The following is an 18,517-nucleotide window of genomic DNA, read 5'->3' on the forward strand; positions in this document are numbered from 1 at the left end:
TTTAGGCGGTTATCATTTCTTCCACATCCATCAATACTTTTTCATTGCTTGCAGCAACAATCAAATCATCATCCCATATTGTTATGATCTTTGTAAACACAGCGATCATCTGCGTTTTTGCACACATTTGTTTTTGCGCAGATATTGATGCAGCTTTTTTTTTTCCCTTTTCCACCAATTCGTCTCCTGTGCTTGAGTTGACCCGGTTGTTCCAATATAAATTTCACAGTTGGTGTGGGGCAGTTGGTGTCCAAGTATGCTTGTGTTGACATACATCTGATGTAAAACAAGGTTTTCTTGTACCTCTCTTTGCATTTTGCTTTCTATTGCTTGTCACGTTCGCTGTAGGTGAAGATGTCTCGCCATAATCTTGGATGAGGTAACGATTCCACTATATGTTACAGGTATGTTACACAATCACAGATAACAATAGTCAACATTGGGGAGAATCTGATCATCACTTTCTTTTTCTCTCTTTCACCACCGACATATTCACCTCAGTACCCTGGTTTCTTTCTCTTGTTTTTGCTCAGTTTCACCGGTCTGTGTTCAGCCACTCACCTTATTTGTCATTTGTTTTTGTTCTGTGGCATTGGTTTGTGTGAGGCTGCACACGTCAGGTGTCATTTTGGAGACATGATCATGTGCGACCTTTGGGCTCACATTGATGTTTGGTGTGTATTGGTTTGCCCTTTTCTGTACCATATTATCATCATCAGTGAGCGATTGTTTGTATTTCCTGCTCTGCTAGTGCTTTAAATCGATATAAGTCACGCTGCAGGGTCATTTCGGGTCAACAGCCCAGTCTTGCTGCTAAACTTTATAATTAGGATCCAAATCTCCAATCAAACTCAATATACCGCACACTCACGTGCCTGCCTAAACTCTCTGTGTTATTCTCCATTGCTACAGATTTTCATAGCCCACTAAAAACGTAATGACGAATATCGATATTCACACATAACAACATACTGACGTCCGCAATGAAAAGGAGAAGGAGAAGGGATTGTGGAATATGCTACTAGCACAAGGTTTGAGCCCCTCTATTATCGCTTTCGACTATTTCTAGGATCAACAAACTGATAATACTATATATTCCTATAATGATGGAGGAATACCTTCTTGTCTATCAGTGTGGAAGAAGTAGAAATCTATTTCACAAAGTGTAATATTACACAGTATTAGCATTACACAAAGCACAAACAGAATCACCACTTGTGTTGGAAAAAAGCCCAGCAGCAACACACTTTATAACAATTTAAGAGCTCTTCTTATCTTCACATAAATTTACCGCAGAACTACAGCACAGAGAAAGTACTCGTGAAAAACAGAAAATATAGCCAGGTTAGCATGCAGCTAAAGCCAGCTGGACTAAGCTAGACGTTAGCTTGCACGGTTGACTTGACCGAGTGGGCGGGGCGTGGCGTTAGGCGGCAGGCGGCAGGCGGCTTCCCGCGAGCTCAGTGTGCGTGACTTCGATTCAGGGGGGCGGCCGCTCGCTCAGGAGCGTCATTGAAGTTTTTGCGGTGGGTGTTGTCTTTTACGTGTCAAGCTAGCCGCCTGGCACAGTTTAAGATTGTGACTTAAGCGGCGGTAATGCCTACTTAGCGCCAGCGCTGATCTTTTGGAAGGAGGTGGGAGCGTAACTTTTACGACTTCGAGAACGCTGCCTTACTCGATTACAATTGCTGCTCCGTTGCTCCCCCGATGACTTCCTCGTTCTCAGCCTGGTTTTGGAGCGAGAGATTTTGGCTTCCCGAAAATGTTTCCTGGGCGGATCTGGAGCATCCACCACCTGGCGTGGAGTACCCTCGAGTGGGAGACATACTGTACGCCTTTCCGCTGTCCGTCGGGATTTTTCTGCTGAGGATCCTGTTCGAAAGGTGAAACGAGGCGTCTGTCACTGTTTCCCAGTCACTTGCTGTTTCTTAATTCTGTCGATGGCTTCATATGTTGCTCATTAAACAACACTCAAGCGTTCTCGTGGGCCCACGGAACGCAACACACGTTGGTACACGTAGAGCTATATTAAAAGTCTATATTTAGATTCACGAGTGAAACGATCCAGCGCAGGTCAACTTTATTAACAGAAAATGGAATCTAGCACTGTGTCAATCACGATGTTCACTTACGCGTCCCACATGAGACTGTTTTGTCTTCTAAGTTACACTACGGAATGTTATGATTCAGAATTCCACTGCCTGTTTACTGATGAGGGGCGTTTTGTTTTTGATGCACGTCTTTCTTGGGCAAAGTTGACTTGAATGTGCAAGTTTCATTCAGAGGGCAGCAACCAGCAAATGCTCAGGCCTAAAACCGTGGCTGCGCTACTCCCAAACCCGTCGCTTTTCCATGTTGGGGAAAACAATTTCAGATAAACGGGGTGGCTTTAAATATGGAGGATGAACACTGGTCGGTTGAAGCAGATAATCTTGTGACATCCATTATCATTTTAGTCTGGGGAGACCCTCCCGTCTCTGTCTCATATGCTCACATGACAGGTCATCAGGCACTGTTTGGACTAGGTGCCACATTCCCTAGCTGGGTTTCCCGTGTCTCCCTGAAAGCCTCTGTAAGGTTTTCCCTCTAGCACACAACTTTGGAGGCTAAAGTGTGTCGCTCAGCAGTTTTAGTCAATTACTAGTTTAATAGTTCATCTATTTCTCTAAGTAGTTAACTCCTCACTGACTCTTGCCCTGTCTGGATGCCTTGCTTAACTACATAATTTCTGTGTCCCTTCCCCCACTCTGTCATTTTTTTTGCCTGTGTGTGTGTGTGTGGGGGGGGGGGGGGGTTGTGCGTGTGTGCGTGTGTGTGTGTGTATAGGCTAGTGGCCAAGCCCTGTGCCCACATACTTCAGATTCAGGCGGGAGTGCATCGACAAGCCCAGCCCAATGCTGTTCTGGAGAGGCTGTATCTGTCCAAAACGGTACATATTTAGGCCAATGTTTTATCCCGTTGTGGTCTGTGTGACCCCACGGCGGATGGAACGATCTGCTCTTGGGGCACTGCGAGCCTGCCTTCTGGAATTTGGGAGTTTTAAAAGCTTTTGCCATGTCCAAAAGCAGGTAATTCTTGTCTTCGTTGTCCTCACTAGAGTCCAGATGCAAAGCAACTGGAGGGACTTTCCAAGCAACTGGACTGGGATGTACGGAAAATACAGAGATGGTTTCGCATCCGTCGCAACCAAGACAAGCCCAGCATGCAGACAAAGTTCTGTGAGAGCATGTAGGTTTTGGAAAATATCTAAGACTTTAATCTATACAACATTTGAACCTCTTGTTAAAAAAAGAACTTCCATTTAATTCTGTTTACATCAGGTGGCGGTTCACATTTTACTTGGGGATTTTTATATACGCCATTCATCATTTATGGGGGGTAAGTGGTGGTGAACGTATTATCGAGCCCCTGTATGTTTTTCGACCAAACCTGATTAATGTGTTTCTCTCAGTCGCCCTGGATGTGGGACACCAGACGATGCTGGGACAACTATCCCTTTCAGGTTCAGAAACAGTATTTCACATTCACGAGCTGATATCATGAGGTCTGCGACTGCTAGTGTTAAAGGTGCTTTCGTTTCACCCTCTCTTAGCATCAGAGCATTCAACAATTCAATCACTATGTGGCTGAGCTGGCTTTCTACTGGTCTCTGATGTTTTCCCAGTTCATAGACATAAAACGTAAGGTGAGTCAGCACAGGTACTAAAAACAGAAAACCTCCATCGTTACAATTCCAACCATGTAATAGAAGTCCTTGTCACCTTTGTGTTGATATTCGTTATTGTCGGAGTGTATTCGAATTAGCCGATGACTGATTTTCTGGTAAAACAGGTTGGGCAATAAGACGCTACAGTACCACAGAGTAGCTTCACATTTGCTTTTCATTGGCCCTTAAGCAAACGTGGCTAGTAACGAGCTCCATTTACGCAAGTAACTTGTTGGAGAAACTGTACTTTTACGTGAGCAATTTTACAAAGAAGTAACACAATTTTTGCTCCGTTACATTAATCTGCATTCAGTTCGCTACTTGTATTTTTATCTACAAGTATTTATGTTGCTTGCTATTTTGGTTCATCAGAGAGACTTGTCGCGTGAATCTGTTTCACAAATCCAACGTAATTTCTTGTGATGTTTGACTCCATTTGACTAATCAAACGGTGCCAGGTAGTCACATGACAGCACACGGTCTCCGCAGGGACTCACACTGAAGCAACATTTTCAAATGGACTTATTTACGTAAAATGGCGGAATTCTATATTTACTTTACACATTGGCTCAAGTTCCCGTCGGTTTTATTGTCAAGTATGCATATGGATACAAGACATACAGCACAGATGAGATTTCTCAACTCTCTCACTTACTTAAACATGTACAGTAAAATAAAAAGTATAAAAGTTCAGCTCACCCGCAGCACAAGTAAGTACAAACGGTAGAGAAAAGAGATGGATGGACTATGAAAAAGAACAGCTATGGCATGCGGCGTCATCTGTGTATTCCTAAAAAGTCGTCATTCAAGCCTACCAAGGACTTTGCTCGTAAATTGAGGAATGCACGAAAGGCTGTCTCAGCTGGCATTTGCAGAATTTCATATTCCGTGGAATAAAACCAGCAAGTACTTCTTTTTACTTGAGTCTTTATTCCGGAGTAACATTACTCTTGAGTACATTTTTTTTTTGGCAATACTCGACCCACATCTGCTCCAAAACCATAGATGTGATCACACTTGCTTTATTTTAAGTGTGAGTATTTCCATGAAGTGCTTGTGTTTCTTGTCATTTGAACATAATACAAAGTGAGCCATCTCTCTTCTCCTCATTTCATCAATGTCAGGATTTCTTCATCATGCTTGTCCACCACCTGGCCACCATTTTCCTCATCACGTTCTCCTACGCCAACAACATGTTAAGAGCTGGCACTCTGGTCATGTGTGTGCATGATGCATCAGACATCTTCCTTGAGGTAAAAGAAGGGCACCTCATTGCACTTTTGAAGCATTTTTGGTCTAAAATTTGGGTCTGTTTCCACATTAAATACAACCTTAGCTGCATTCCCATTCTGACCAAAAAAATAATAGTTAAAAAAAAAAAATCACAATAAAGTCAAAAATCCAGAACCGGAAAAACACCTGGACAACACAATTGGGGGAAAAAAGAAACTGAAATAATATATGGATAATTAAACTGCATCATGTGGTTGGTTGTTGGTTCTTGTGCACTCATTTTTACTTGTAGTTGAAACACTACTAACACACTAGAATTCAGGTCTGGTTTAATCATCACCTTGTTTCATCAACATAAGCATGTTTTTTTTTTCCCATCTTTTTCCCTCCACTTCCACCCATAAGTCAAGATACCGCATATGGGACATGAGGGATTGTTGTCATATTTTAGTACTTGGGAAAGAACTGCACTTGTGCGTTATGGTTTTTATAGTGCTTCATTTACTGTATATCTGTCATTGTCTTTTTAGCCTGTGCCTTTGTTTTAGTTACAGTTTTTTAGTTTCAGATTGTAAGTCACTTTTTTTTCATCATTTGGCTGGTCCTGCGACTTATTCTCAGGTGCGACTTGTATATTGTTGCTGTCCTGTGAAAAACACTGTGAAAAATGTCCATTTTTTTTTTTTTCATTTTTCTTATTTTTACATGAATGGTTGTTTCCATGTTACAGACATTGCATTAACATGACTATTTTTTCTCCCAAATCCCAAATTGGACAATGGACATACGTGTTTTTCACAGGACAGCGACGATATATTACAATTAGAGCTCGGACTGGTACCCAAAATCTCACCCACTCTGAGAGTGGCTGCATTTGGAAATATGCTCCGCGCACTCACTGCTCCACTCCAGTCATTCGCAAACTCCAAGCGTTGTTCAAATGTGCCATTCAGTCATTCAGAGTGCCCCCAAAAGGAGTGCCGGAGCCCTGTGCATAGGAAAGGAAACGGTTCGGAAATTAATCAGAGGTGGGAGCGCTTTGTCTCTCTGAACACACACGCGCACACACTTTAAGAGTAGTGTTAGGGCGTCAGAGTGAATCTCCGAACGCACCCCGTGTTGACGACGGAAAACGAGGTGGAAGGTTCCGCTTCTAATTATGGAAAGGTTTTTCTTTGTAGTTTAAAATGACTTACCTCAACTAAAATCCTGCACCGTGGTCGGTTATTGCACCCTTTGCTGCCGTAAATACAAAATCCTTTTGTTATGGCTGCATGCTAGCGGCGCTAGCAAATTTATGTCACACATTAGTTGCCACGATGTGTAGGTCTTTGTCTTTCATTTCTTCTACCTCCTTTTGAAGAAGAAAAAGAAAGCCATTTCTTCTTCTACTATCTTTTTTGATTAATTTCTGAACGCAGCCCATGTTATAAAGTAATCACGATTTCCATTTTTCCTGCCTGACGCAATGGGCACTCTGAATAACCTAACGGCACATCTGAACACGCTCTTGAGTTTCCGAACGGTCGGAGTGAAGCAGCAGTGCGCGCTCGGACCACATTTCTGAATGCACCCACAAATGGGGATTTTGGGTGTGAGTCTGAGCTCGACTGTTCTTGATCTCGGTGTTTGTAAAATAAATTTCCCCCCCAAATGTGACTTACACTCTAGTGTGACTTATGTTTGTTTTTTCCTTCATAATGCATTTTTTGACTGGTACAAAACCCCAAAATACGTTACTTGTTAAATGTATGGACAGTCCATATGTGTCAATCAGTTGATAGTGTGGTGTTCAGCTGTAAACTATATTGTTGTTTTGGTATGTGTGCAAATGTTTGGCCACTTAATAATAAAACCTCAAGAGTCTTACTCTGCCAAATTTTCATGATGACCGAGTGATTCTGATGGCGACACCAAAGGCATTTTATATTGATCTTGACCCGTATATTGCCTACTATTTAATTGTAATTTGCGTAATTGAGGATCATAACTACATCCCTGAACATGAATCTGCACACTTATGCAACCACTTTATTTTAGTTCAAATGAATCCTGTGCTGCTATTTATTTTTCACTTATAACTGATGGTATTATTTTTTCTACTGCTGGTTGTCTACTTTTAAATAAACCTCTGTGTTTATTTAACATTAACAACAAATGGCTAATTTCCTTTCACAGGCAGCCAAGCTTGCCAACTATGCCAAATACCAGCGGCTGTGTGATGCACTTTTTGTGGTGTTCAGCATCAGCTTTTTCATCGCTCGACTTGTCATCTTTCCTTTCTGGTGAGACAAACTGTTTATTTTTGTGACTTTGCCAAACTGGAGCAATTAATTGACCCCCAACACACACACACACACACACATACACACACACGCTTGATAAATGATATAACAAAATCAATATGTGTACGCATGTGTTGCAGGGTTATTCACAGCGTTCTGATTGAGAGCTGGGAGATTGCAGGCCCGTACCAGGCCTGGTGGCTGTTGAACGGGTTGCTTTTGGTGCTGCAGACTCTTCATATTATCTGGTTCTACCTCATTGCGCGCATTGCAATCAAAGCCATATTTAAGGGAAAGGTAAGTTGGGCTCTTGGTTGCAACCAAATATTTCAAATACTGTAATATGATGTGGATTACATAATGTTAATAGTTCTATGCACCGTAAGAATCCAAAGAATAACACACGTATAGTTTGAAGACATTGTTAAGTATTACATACAGTATACTGCACGGCAAGCATACTATATTTAGTACGTATATTGCACGGCAAGCATACTAGGAAAAGAAGAAGAAGATGATTGAGGGGCACATGGTGTGACTACATAAAGTGACACTATGGCCCATATTGAATAATGAAGTAGCCTGCTATCTGATGTCAATCAGTAACTTTTTATGGGAGCATATCTCTTGAATAGTTTTCCAACATCACCAGAGAATTACCATTCAATTTGAAATCAAAGTACCTACAGCTTTAGGAGTGATTTGTCAATGGCAACATCGTGTAGGCGAACATCTTTTCATTTAGGTCAAGTGTAATGTGTAGCATATTCTTTGTGTTTTAACATCAAAGTACTTTTCTTACATACACACATACATATGCAAATACTGACTTCCGCTGCCCTTTGTCTTTTTTTCTGTTGTGTTGCAGGTGGCAAAAGATGACCGCAGTGACATCGAGAGCAGCTCAGACGAGGACATACATTCCAGCAGTGGTAAACACCCCAATCAGACAAGTGGCCCCACCACTAACCTCAATGGAGAAAAGCATGACCACTAAGGACAAAGTGTGGAAATTTAGTTGTGTGGATTTGTTCACTTCCATTGTGCCTTTGCAACTCACCGGGGTCACTTTGACCATCATAGAAGATAACCAAAGAAAAGACTGTGTGCGGGATACAGCTGATCCTTTTTTACACTTTGTGATGTTTACACCTGCTTCATGCTTGTAAGAGTGACCAGAAAAATTGTTTGAGCAAACAAGATGGTTTTGCCTTCTTGCTTTCATATGTATGCTTTTGTGTGTGCGTGTGCGTTAATTTCAGAAATTGCAAAACAGATCAACACAACTGTCAATACCATTTCATAAAATGAACTACATTTTATTACCGATTGTACCTTTTTTTTTTTTTTTTTACAGTTACAAAACATATCCCAGAGTCTGTCATGCTTAAAACACTTAAGACTCAGATGATCCAAATACAAAATATATTTTCTTTTTAAAACATTCTTGTACCAAACCAAACCAATAGTAACAATTCTGTTATAATTATTGTGAATGTTCAGATGAACTTGATTTTCCAATTTCACAGAAACATTAAATACATTTTGTGATTCACAAGCCATCTTTTTGTTTGGTATCATCATACACATTGCACTTTAGGTTTGAGTGTCTTTTAAAGAACACACACAAGACTGTGCCAAAGCCATGTGTCAAACCTGTCTAAGAAAGGCCTGAAGGGTTAGAAAGACAAACTATGTTGCTCTGCACTGAAATCGTTTAAGACAGGTGTCAAACTCTGGTCCTCAGGGACCAGGGCCACTATCCTGCATGCTTTCCTCCTTCAACACACCTGATTCAAATGATCTGGCACTAGAACCGAAGTTTGACACCTGTTCTAGCTCCCTCCATTTCCGATAATGAAAATACCTGTACAGTATATTTTGACTTTTAGTAAGTACAACCCTTGAATCACTTGTACTTGGATTGGATAATGGATGGATGCATTTCAGTCAGTATTTTCTACTTAAATACTATTATGCGTACTTCAGCCACCTCGGTATTTAAACTTCCTCGATGTAGAGCAGAAGATGTTTTGCTGCTTGGCAGAGCAGCAGAGCCCCCTGCTGGCTTAAATTATTTGACAGCTTCAGCCGTTTCAGAAGGCGTCAAGGAACAAGGCCGCTATCAAATGAGCACAACACACGTCTATTGACCTTTTCAGAATGCTTGCAAACAATACAGGTATGCGCCAGGGTATTTCCAGGTGGCAGAAAGTCTCAAAGCAAAAGGAGCTTTCTTGAAATCACACACAATCAGTGAGGCCTCAATGGGAGTAAACTGACTTTGTTAAATGTTAATGTTTGTCTGTTGTGTTTGTGTTTTGTCCATTTAATTGCACGTCAATAACGATGCTGCTGTTTTAATGCAAAGCAAATTTTGGATCTTGTATCTGACAATGATCTCCCTCTCTCTCGCTCTCTCGCTCTATGTAAATCAGAAGCATTTTTACACATTTGCCATGCACTATTTCTCTCAAAACTTTAAAAATGTTTTATATTGTGTCTTCAGACGACATAATTCTAAAGGTTTCGGATGTCACTGAACCATTTGTAAAGAACTTAATAGGTGGGCTGTTGCTGAATGAAGCAATTAAGACCAGTGATCATGTGCCTCGCACAGTGGGTCAACACAAGCCATCACTATGATTGGTAGCTTAGTCGACTGGATGGGAAGATATGCAAGGAACAGTTCCACTTTCTCTACTACTAATACTCAAATGTAGATGAAGATTCTTAAAAGTCTTGTCAGTGTTGAAGCAACGAGGGCCAACCCACCTCTGTTTTCTTGTCATTACTTTTCTTAGGAGGCTTCACTTTTGAAGATCATTCTACCCGTAATCGAGAGATTGTTTCCTATAAATCACTGACACACCATTCATCATTTTGTGTCATCGTATTGCTCCCCAAAACTATACAAATATAAAAAGGCACCAGTCTAATCACATCACACAAGGAATATCAATAATAATAATCATCAATTATCCAACCCGCTTATCCTCATAGAATGATTTAAATACTTTCATGCAATTTGTTGTCAATGGTTGTCTGTCAATTTGAATGTCACGGACTTAAATTTTGTGGCCACAATTTAAATTCTCACCCACCGCCCCCCTCCGTCCATGGTACGTCCTTAATAATAATAATGATGGAATGCCCCCTCAAAATATGTTAATTTACGATTTACATTTTGCATAGATTTTGTGAAGGGGGTAAATTTGCGCATGCGCACATGCAGTGTTTGGCTTCCCCGTCCCCTCTGAACCTGACAGCCCGTTAGCTTAGCTTAGCTGCCGCCGCTCACCGGCAATGATACAGCAAACAAGGACTCGATAGGACGTACGAGTTGTGTATAAGTCCGCTTTTTGACAACCACAACGCAGGCGTCATTTAGACATCACAGTCAATTGCTTGCTGGTGGAGTGTAAAATCGCCAAGTTTCTTTCGGTGGGGAAGAGGAGGACGTCCGCAAGAGGAATGGACTCGGTGACCGATTTCATGCGACATAGGTTGGACAGCTCGGAAGCTTCGTAGACCACCTGACTGCAGCCAAACTATTTACGGCTAAATCTTCGTGCTTGCCTTTGGCTTTGTCTGTGTGATGTAAAACATATGCATTAAGGTACGATAACTGTATAGTGAAGGTAATCGTTTCTGCTGACCTATCAGGGTTTTAAGGCTAACCAGTGGCTAGCAGAATTTCAAATCAATTATATCAATTATTCGAATCTGCGAGTAGTGCTATTTTGTGTAGTAGCTTCTGAGTTAGTACATCCTGACCGTAAGGACAAGTCGTGCCTTTTACCCATGGGGTTTGAGCATCACAATCGAGGTAGCATGATAGCTGTGCGTTAGCTAGCAGTTAGGAATCAAAAGCCCACCGGCCGATTTCCCAAGGATCCCCAAAACTTGAACCCTCCTGGCAGCAGGGATGCACCATCAGGACTTTTGTGGAGACCCACCCAGTGCCGGTAGTCGGAAATCTGTGTTTCACTACCGCAGGGGCAGCGGCGGCGGGGCGCCTGCTTCCTCCACTGGTTCTGGAGTTAATACGCTTGAAGACAGTCCGGCCCCTGCTGGAGCATCCTCTCCGGGATCCCATCAACAGCCCGCATCCCAAATTCCTGGAGCTCAGGTGAAGAAGAAGAGTGGCTTCCAGATAACAAGTGTCACCTCTGCTCAGATCAACGTCAGTGGCAGTAACAGTTTGGCGGATGACACCGAGAGCTATGACGATCTGGACGAGTCCCACACCGAGGACCTCTCCTCCTCTGATATGCTGGACGCGTCGGTGTCCCGAGCCACAGACACTGGCGTGCCGGAGAGGAGTTCATCGGACGAGACATTAAACAGTCTTCATGGGGTTGACACGCCTGGCCTTGTGTCCCCCAATGAGCCTCCGCATTCACATTCCAGCCAGGTCACCCAAAAGCATACCGCAATGGTAAATGGGATAGTACACCATCATTATTATCCGCAGCAGCACAGTCTGCCCCATCAGCATCACTCCGATAACTTGGGAGGAGGCGAATCGTCATTGTCGGCCCTTCCCCAAGCATCGTTGGCTACCTCCAGCCAGCCGCTTTCCAAAACGGGGGCTAACCAACCCCAGAGGCCACTGGTGTTGGATAGCTCCAAACCCACAGCGGGAACAGCACAACCGCCAGCCGCCATCGTTGGTCGGACGGCTGGTGACGCACATCTAGCGGGCACCGTCAATTTTCAGAGCGTCTCCTCTGTCACTCCACTTCCCCCGTCTGGCCAGCCAGGTTTTGACAACACTGGCGTGAGTGGACCAACAGCTTCCGTTGGCGGAGGTACAGGCCAGTCAGCCGCCACCTCCAGCACTCAAACGCAAACTACTACCAGCTCTCGTTTCAGAGTGGTCAAACTGGACACCAACTCTGAACCCTTCCGCAAAGGAAGATGGACGTGTACCGAATACTACGAGAAGGAGATTCCACCCGCAGCGGTGTCTGAGGCACCTAAAGCTGCAGAGTCTTCTCTCGAGACTGAGCCCGCTAATGCGGGAGTGAGTCCAATTCTTTCAGCTGTCCAGCCACCTCACACACTGCAGCCTTATCAGCTGCCAAGCCAGGAGTACACCAGCCCTCATGGAATGCAGAGCCCACCGCAAGCTCCGGCCCAAGCCAACACCCTCACCTACGTGTCACCACAGGAAGTGGTTGGTGCAGCTCACACTAAGATGCTAGGGGCACCTGGTACCCTGCCGGCAACCGCGCCACAAGTTGGTATGAACCAGCCCCCGTCCCTCATGCCTCAGCAGTTGCCCTACGCCGTGGACCAGCACCAGGCTCAAGCCACCTTGGGAGCTTACGTTGCACCTCAGCTTGGCGCTCTGCAACCGGACTTTATCCAACCCACTGCTCCGTTCCAAAGCCAGGTCCAGCCTCCGCCGGCGCACGTGAGCGTATCCGTATCACCAGGCTCAGGTGTCACGGCAAAGCCACTGGGCAGCCTGGCACAGCAATCCCCCCATCAAGGTCACGTGGCTCCATCTGCCGTCGAAAGCTGTGCCGTGGGCCAGCCGCCGTCTCATCCACTACAACTGGCCTCTGCTGCGCCGGCTCCACCAGCGCAGGGGGGCTCTTACATGCCCTTGACTGCACTTCAAGCTGACCTACAACCCATTCTCACCCCAGGCGCAGCCCTCTACTCAGCCCCTCTGGCCGGAGGCAGTTCCCTGAAAGCATCCCAGTTGGAAGATGCACAAAAGCTTCTGTTTCAGCACCAGGGCCTGCTTGGACTGCCCAGGCTGGGTGCCGCTGGAGGTGGGGCGATGGCTGCCGATGCCAGGAGCCTGGCCCACATGGGGATGTCCGTCGAGGCCAGCGCCCTCGTAGCTGCTGCTGCGGCTGCCGGCTTGAGAACTCAGCATGCCGAAGGAGAGGAGGACAGGTGAGGCTCTAGCGGCTAGTTCAAATTCCGTCTCACTTCAATCAAATTGATCCTTTGTCGGTAATGCAGTCAAACATTTTGGTTGAGACTCGGAGCGGCAGCAAAGCACATAAACAAGCTTTTCCCAACCTTTACTGACCCGAGGCATATGTTGTACAGTAGAAAAATCCCACGGAGCACTACCCAACAAAGATGTCACAAATATGTACAGTGGTACCTTGATTTACAAGTGTAATCAGTTCCGTGACTAAGCTCGTGAATCAATTGACTCACATATATCGAATCAATATTCCCCTCTGAAATGCTATTAATGAGGGGCGTCACGAAAAACTGTTTGAACCGGGAAATCATTCTTTGATTTAAAATGTGCGAGTGCATCGAATCGAATCGTTCGACTTTGAAATATATCGAGATAGATATCGAATGATCTTTTATCGGTGAGATATTTCTTCTGGCACATTTACAGCACTGGCAAGTTCATTCAAATGACGACAAAAAAGTCATTGCATCATCTGCTCTCAAACAGACCCGTACCATATCGAATCGTAATCCCACTTAGTCACACCGAATCAAATCATTACACATTCAAATGGAATCCCCCTTCAATCGTTTCACACCCCACAAATCAAAAACCGTGTCGAATCGTCTTTTGTGGCGAGATTCACACCACAAATACCACAAACGTTTTATAAGGAAGAAAAATAGCGCCGTATTGTAAAGATTCTTATAGATTCTGGCATAGATTATTCTACCAATTAAGTGAAATTAAATAATTTGACCTAGTATGCTTATTGATGACTTGTGGCTTCTGTGCCACCGCACAACACACCTGGTTATGAATTTCGGAGCTAAGCAATAGCAGCCGTGAAGTACGCATGCGCGTTAAGTTCACGTAACGAGAAACCCAATGTAATAGACAACAATCGAAAACAGTGTTTATTAGTGATATTCCCCCATATACAGTATACTGTTCTCCTGATATTTCAAATACTGCGCTATAATAGTAGTTAGCAATAGTCGTCGTTGCAATTTAAGGGTTGTCCCCAAGTGTAGCTACTTTGTGCAGACGTAAAACATTCAAGATCTGGAGAACAACGGCAACAAACTGCTCAATATGTCCCAGTCCTTGAACTCGGTGTCACATGACTCATAATCTTGAGCAGACAGCGAAGTGGCTGCCTGCCGCTACATCATCTACACGTCTCCAAGGCTACGTACGTTTGTTGTTGTTCTGCCACCCCGCGTCATCCTTCTCGTCTGTGCTTCTTCCCTGATGTGATCACTTCCATTAGCTGCGGCTGTTGGTTTCCTCTCGACGATGAGCAGTTGGAGTTCACTTACTTATTGTTGCTGTTTACGGCTCATTTTGTCGTGGTCTGAGACTCGTTTTCAGGTGCAGACAGACGGGTAGCCTGGTGTCCACATTGACTGCTTTGATAGTGTTCAACTGTTTCACTCTGGTAGTCTGCTCCACCTGTTTTTATTTTATTTTTTTGTGGGCTGCAACAGACCATCTTTGGTCTCAGCCTTTTCGTCCAAACACTTGGGAGTTTTTTTTTCGAGTCTACAGTGTGTTGTGCTTTGCCACCAAAACACCATTGGGACTTTTCCCCACTCCATATTTGTGTGAGCAGGAGACGAGAAACTGTTAAGCAATAACGCTTTGATATTGCGGCTTTGACTACTACTAGTTCTATCGCTGAGCATTTTTTTGCTTTGCCTCCTGAGGCTTTGAGTTGAATGTCCCTCTGAATACTTATTAAGATGAAGACGTGATGTGACATTTTCTACTTACCTCACACTGCACTTGTTAGGGCTTCAAACACAACTGTGTTTAAAACCGGCAGACAGGAGTGTGCCTTGTTCTGGAAACTTCTGCGGACTGAAATCTTAGATTGTGCTTCCGTGTAGTCCTCAAAATCTATCGGCAGGAATTTGAACCTTTGGGTGCTGATATTGTTCAACTTTGGGGGGAAAAGCGCAGCGTTGTGTCAATGAACAGCTCTTCTACAGTTTGAGGTGTTTTCACAGCAGGTCATGGATGAATCAAGTGTCAAAAGTCCGCCCGGTGCCTTTTTAATAGCGGCTATCAGCCATAAAAGTTCCATTTGCCATAAAGCATGGAGACATTTGCCTTGCTTAATTCCACATGAGTTGATTTCTGTCACGTCATTATCATTTTTTTTTTTACAACCTTCTTGACAAGTTGCACTCAACCCATTCACTTGGGCGGGACAGTTATTAATTATTGAGTCATTGCCCAAGCTGTTGTGTTGAGACATTGTCATCAAAACTGAAAGTTTACAACTGGTTGAACAAATGAGTTGAAAAGGCTTCACTGCGGTACTACAAACCGAAAGAAGTGCATGTCTTTCTCATCGGCTGTGTCGGGAGTCATTCACTTGTTTGCGACGCTCTAATCATTCTATTGGGATTTTTATGATGGACGTATATGTGAACTACATAGTGCACGCATCGGTTATCAGCCAAAGCAGCTTTGGAACACTGTTCGGGCGCCATTAATGTTATTGCTGTCACATAAATCCAACTTACTTGAGCTGACGGACCTTCCATAGTAAATATTTGTACAGTATTGCATCACAGGATGAATGGCTTTTTTTTTAAGACCACCATCAGTTGTTCACTTCTTTTGTAATTTATTTATTTAAAAGGGACAGTGCATATTAATGAACATTTACATGTAAATATGCCAGAATTAGCCCACGGCTACTTTCCATCTGCAGTGCCTAGCAGGCCAAAAGAAGTAACATTACAATAACAACACCAATAAAGAGAAGGACAGAAAGAAATCAGCACATAGAACTGACACATCAGTGACATACAAAACAAAACCAAAAAATAAATGTATAATGATAATACTAACAAGAGGGCACATAGAAGCTTGATTTAAAATGAGTGCTCACAAATTTGGTTTCTTTTCAGCCACTTTTTTAGGTTGATTTTAAAAGTGCTTAAAGTTGCGCTGTCTCTTATTTGAATAGGAAACTCATTCCAGATCAAGATGCATTGTAGGATACGTGGATGGGTGGCACAATTGGGGATAATCAATAGTCACCACGCATTCGAACAGCGCTACAAAATGGCGTACTTGCTTTAAAAAGGACACCATACTGTAGTTGTTCGGGAGTGATTCACTCCACAGCCATGTTATTCCATGGTTCGCCACATGGGGGCAGTGTCCGCCCTTCAATGCTTCCCTGGTGGACTGCAAGTGATTTATATAATAATCTTAACGCGTGTTCAGAGTCGCTGACCTAAATGTGCTTTTCTCACCAGTGGGGGGCGTGGGGGGTGCTTGCTTGCACGCAAGTCAGTGAACGAATCAAATGAGAATTCGGGCAGTTTTGAAAGTGTTCGCAGCTTACTGTCAGATTAGTGCTGATTGATTTTTCAAATCCTGCTTGTGCTCAGAGAGAAATGCCTCCTTAAATGTGGATTTCGCTCAGTTAAGTCTACCAAGAAAATCCCGCATCCCATCTTTTTGGTGGTGGTGCTGGATCGGGCCTCAACAGATTAGGCCGAAGGCTCCCATGCCAACAAGATGACGTTCACGTTTGCCTGCCTCTCCTTCCTGCTCCTCCTCCTTTCTGCATGTCTGTCTGGCCCTTCCATGTTGCTGGACGGGAAGTAATCGGCTTCTTCTGGTGCTTTGAGATGTTGATGATGCAAAGCTCTATCTTTGCAGGGAAAAGCATCCATTTCCCTGTAATGTTGTGTTGTGCAAAGAACATCACGCCTCTCTAATGAGTACCCTTTCCAAACAAACTGTGTGTCCTGCCAGCTCCTCAAAGTCATTATTATTAGCGTGAGACAAACAATAATTTAGTGGAAGCCCACATGAAACATGTGGCCCCTCCAAATGTTGTTTTGTGCACTGCGTGCCGCTGGCGTGCTGCAGAGATTCCAAGTTTCACACCCAATTTTGAGAAGACCCTTGCCTGGCTCTCCCCACGTCAATCAGCTTGTTCCTACTTTAGAACATTTTTTGTGTATAAATATTTCAAGACCATTGTTTTGCTTGTTTGTGGCATTTCTACGCAGCCACCGTAACAAGAATGCAGATTTGTGCCGAATCGGCGAAAAAACATCCCAAACTCTACCTTTTACTTCTTCCCAATGGGTGTGGCTCCGAATGGAGTTTTGCTCATAAACTACATGATTTTATTTATCACAAATTCTTGGCATGACATGCAGCAACACTCCTTTGGTGGTCTCTACACAAATCGATTGTCTGCACTTGTTTAGAGCTGAAATCCTTGCATTGTGTCAGTAAAGGAGCAAAAATGTTGTACTTTATCTCTCTGTCTCTTCTCGTGGCCCATGTGGCAACGGCCTAGTTATGTAAGGCATTGCGTGCCGGCCTGAGGACGACTGGCTTGCACCCCAGAGACCCCCAGGAGAGATGTTTGAGTTTTGGTGTATTGCTTATCTGTGTTTAGTCTGTGTCTTGGCAAAGCTGGTGGACTTGATCCTCGATTGCAAACAGAAGTTTCCTCTTTCTTGCCACATTTGGCCTCCATCTCTAGACTTAAATGTGCTCTCCATTGCTGATTGCAACATTTTAAATCAATGAAGTTGTTATGTTCTTTTGTGTGCGCCTTTACTAAATAAAGACTTTGTAAATAGGGATACTTTTGCGTCTGGCTTATAGTAATATTAGGTTTTGATTCAATCATTTCATGTTTCGGTGGTTGTAGCTGGCAGTGTTACAGCACTGTAATCCATCATACTGAGCTGTTGCTAATATTTTGGACTCCGTCATGTAACGAGTAACGTAAATATTCAACACGGCTCTCAGTGCGACAGTAAAGTACGACACCATTGCAAAATACATCTACAATAATAAACATTAAATTAATACCTTAAAGCGGAAGTCAACCCAAACATATTTTTTTCAAGAATGTGTCCTATGCAGGCCCACTAGTTGAAACACGGCATTATGATGAATATTGCCTTTGTGGAATATGGGTTGGACAGCAAAATACACCCGTTTTTAGCCACCTTAGGGGGCGGCCATTTTGTCACTTCAGTCGACTGAAAATAAAATCACAGTTGCTTAGGTAACAACCAATCTCAGCTCACCTGTTTTCTGAAGCTGAAGTGACAAAATGGCTGCTCCTAGGATGGCTAAAAATGAGTGTATTTTGCTGTTTACACCGCGTAATTATTCGAACTTAACTAATTCACTGCCAGACCATGTAATATCCTAACGCTTGAAAAAAATAAAAAGTTCTTGGGATGGAATGGCTGGACTGTGAAAAGACAAATAAAAACATCAATGGCAGTGAATGAGTTAGTAAAATATTTTCAAAACACTTCTGGTGAAACGTCGACTTACAACTGGTTGAATGGTACC

General features: G+C 43.5%; 2 protein-coding genes across 3 annotated transcripts in view; both read left to right on the forward strand.

Annotated features, from left to right (window-relative positions):
• The first annotated feature begins 1,458 nt into the window (after positions 1 to 1,458).
• On the forward strand, positions 1,459 to 8,786 carry LOC147154021 (ceramide synthase 5-like). 2 transcript variants are annotated; one of them, XM_086039469.1, is made up of 10 exons: positions 1,461 to 1,883; positions 2,827 to 2,929; positions 3,098 to 3,228; positions 3,321 to 3,378; positions 3,452 to 3,502; positions 3,593 to 3,685; positions 4,831 to 4,959; positions 7,118 to 7,224; positions 7,365 to 7,521; positions 8,093 to 8,786. In XM_086039469.1, the coding sequence occupies exons 1-10, from the start codon at positions 1,708 to 1,710 to the stop codon at positions 8,219 to 8,221; spliced, it is 1,134 nt and encodes a 377-aa protein (XP_085895595.1). In that variant the 5' UTR covers positions 1,461 to 1,707; the 3' UTR covers positions 8,222 to 8,786. The 2 variants fall into 2 exon arrangements, with proteins under 2 accessions (XP_085895597.1, XP_085895595.1); XM_086039471.1 differs by lacking the exon at positions 4,831 to 4,959 and having other exon boundaries at positions 1,459 to 1,883.
• Positions 8,787 to 10,472: 1,686 nt separating this feature from the next.
• The window catches only part of LOC147154022 (TSC22 domain family protein 1-like), a 17,796-nt gene continuing 9,751 nt past the window's right edge, over positions 10,473 to 18,517 (forward strand). Inside the window, exon 1 of the mRNA XM_086039479.1 lies at positions 10,473 to 13,140. Coding sequence (XP_085895605.1) covers positions 11,153 to 13,140 — 1,988 coding nt within the window. The 5' untranslated portion in view covers positions 10,473 to 11,152. The remainder of the gene's footprint in view (positions 13,141 to 18,517) is intronic.

Source organism: Filicampus tigris, chromosome 1 (genome assembly GCF_054856515.1).
Source record: "Filicampus tigris isolate MCC_2025a chromosome 1, RoL_Ftig_1.0, whole genome shotgun sequence".
NCBI classification, from domain to species: Eukaryota; Metazoa; Chordata; class Actinopteri; order Syngnathiformes; family Syngnathidae; genus Filicampus; species Filicampus tigris.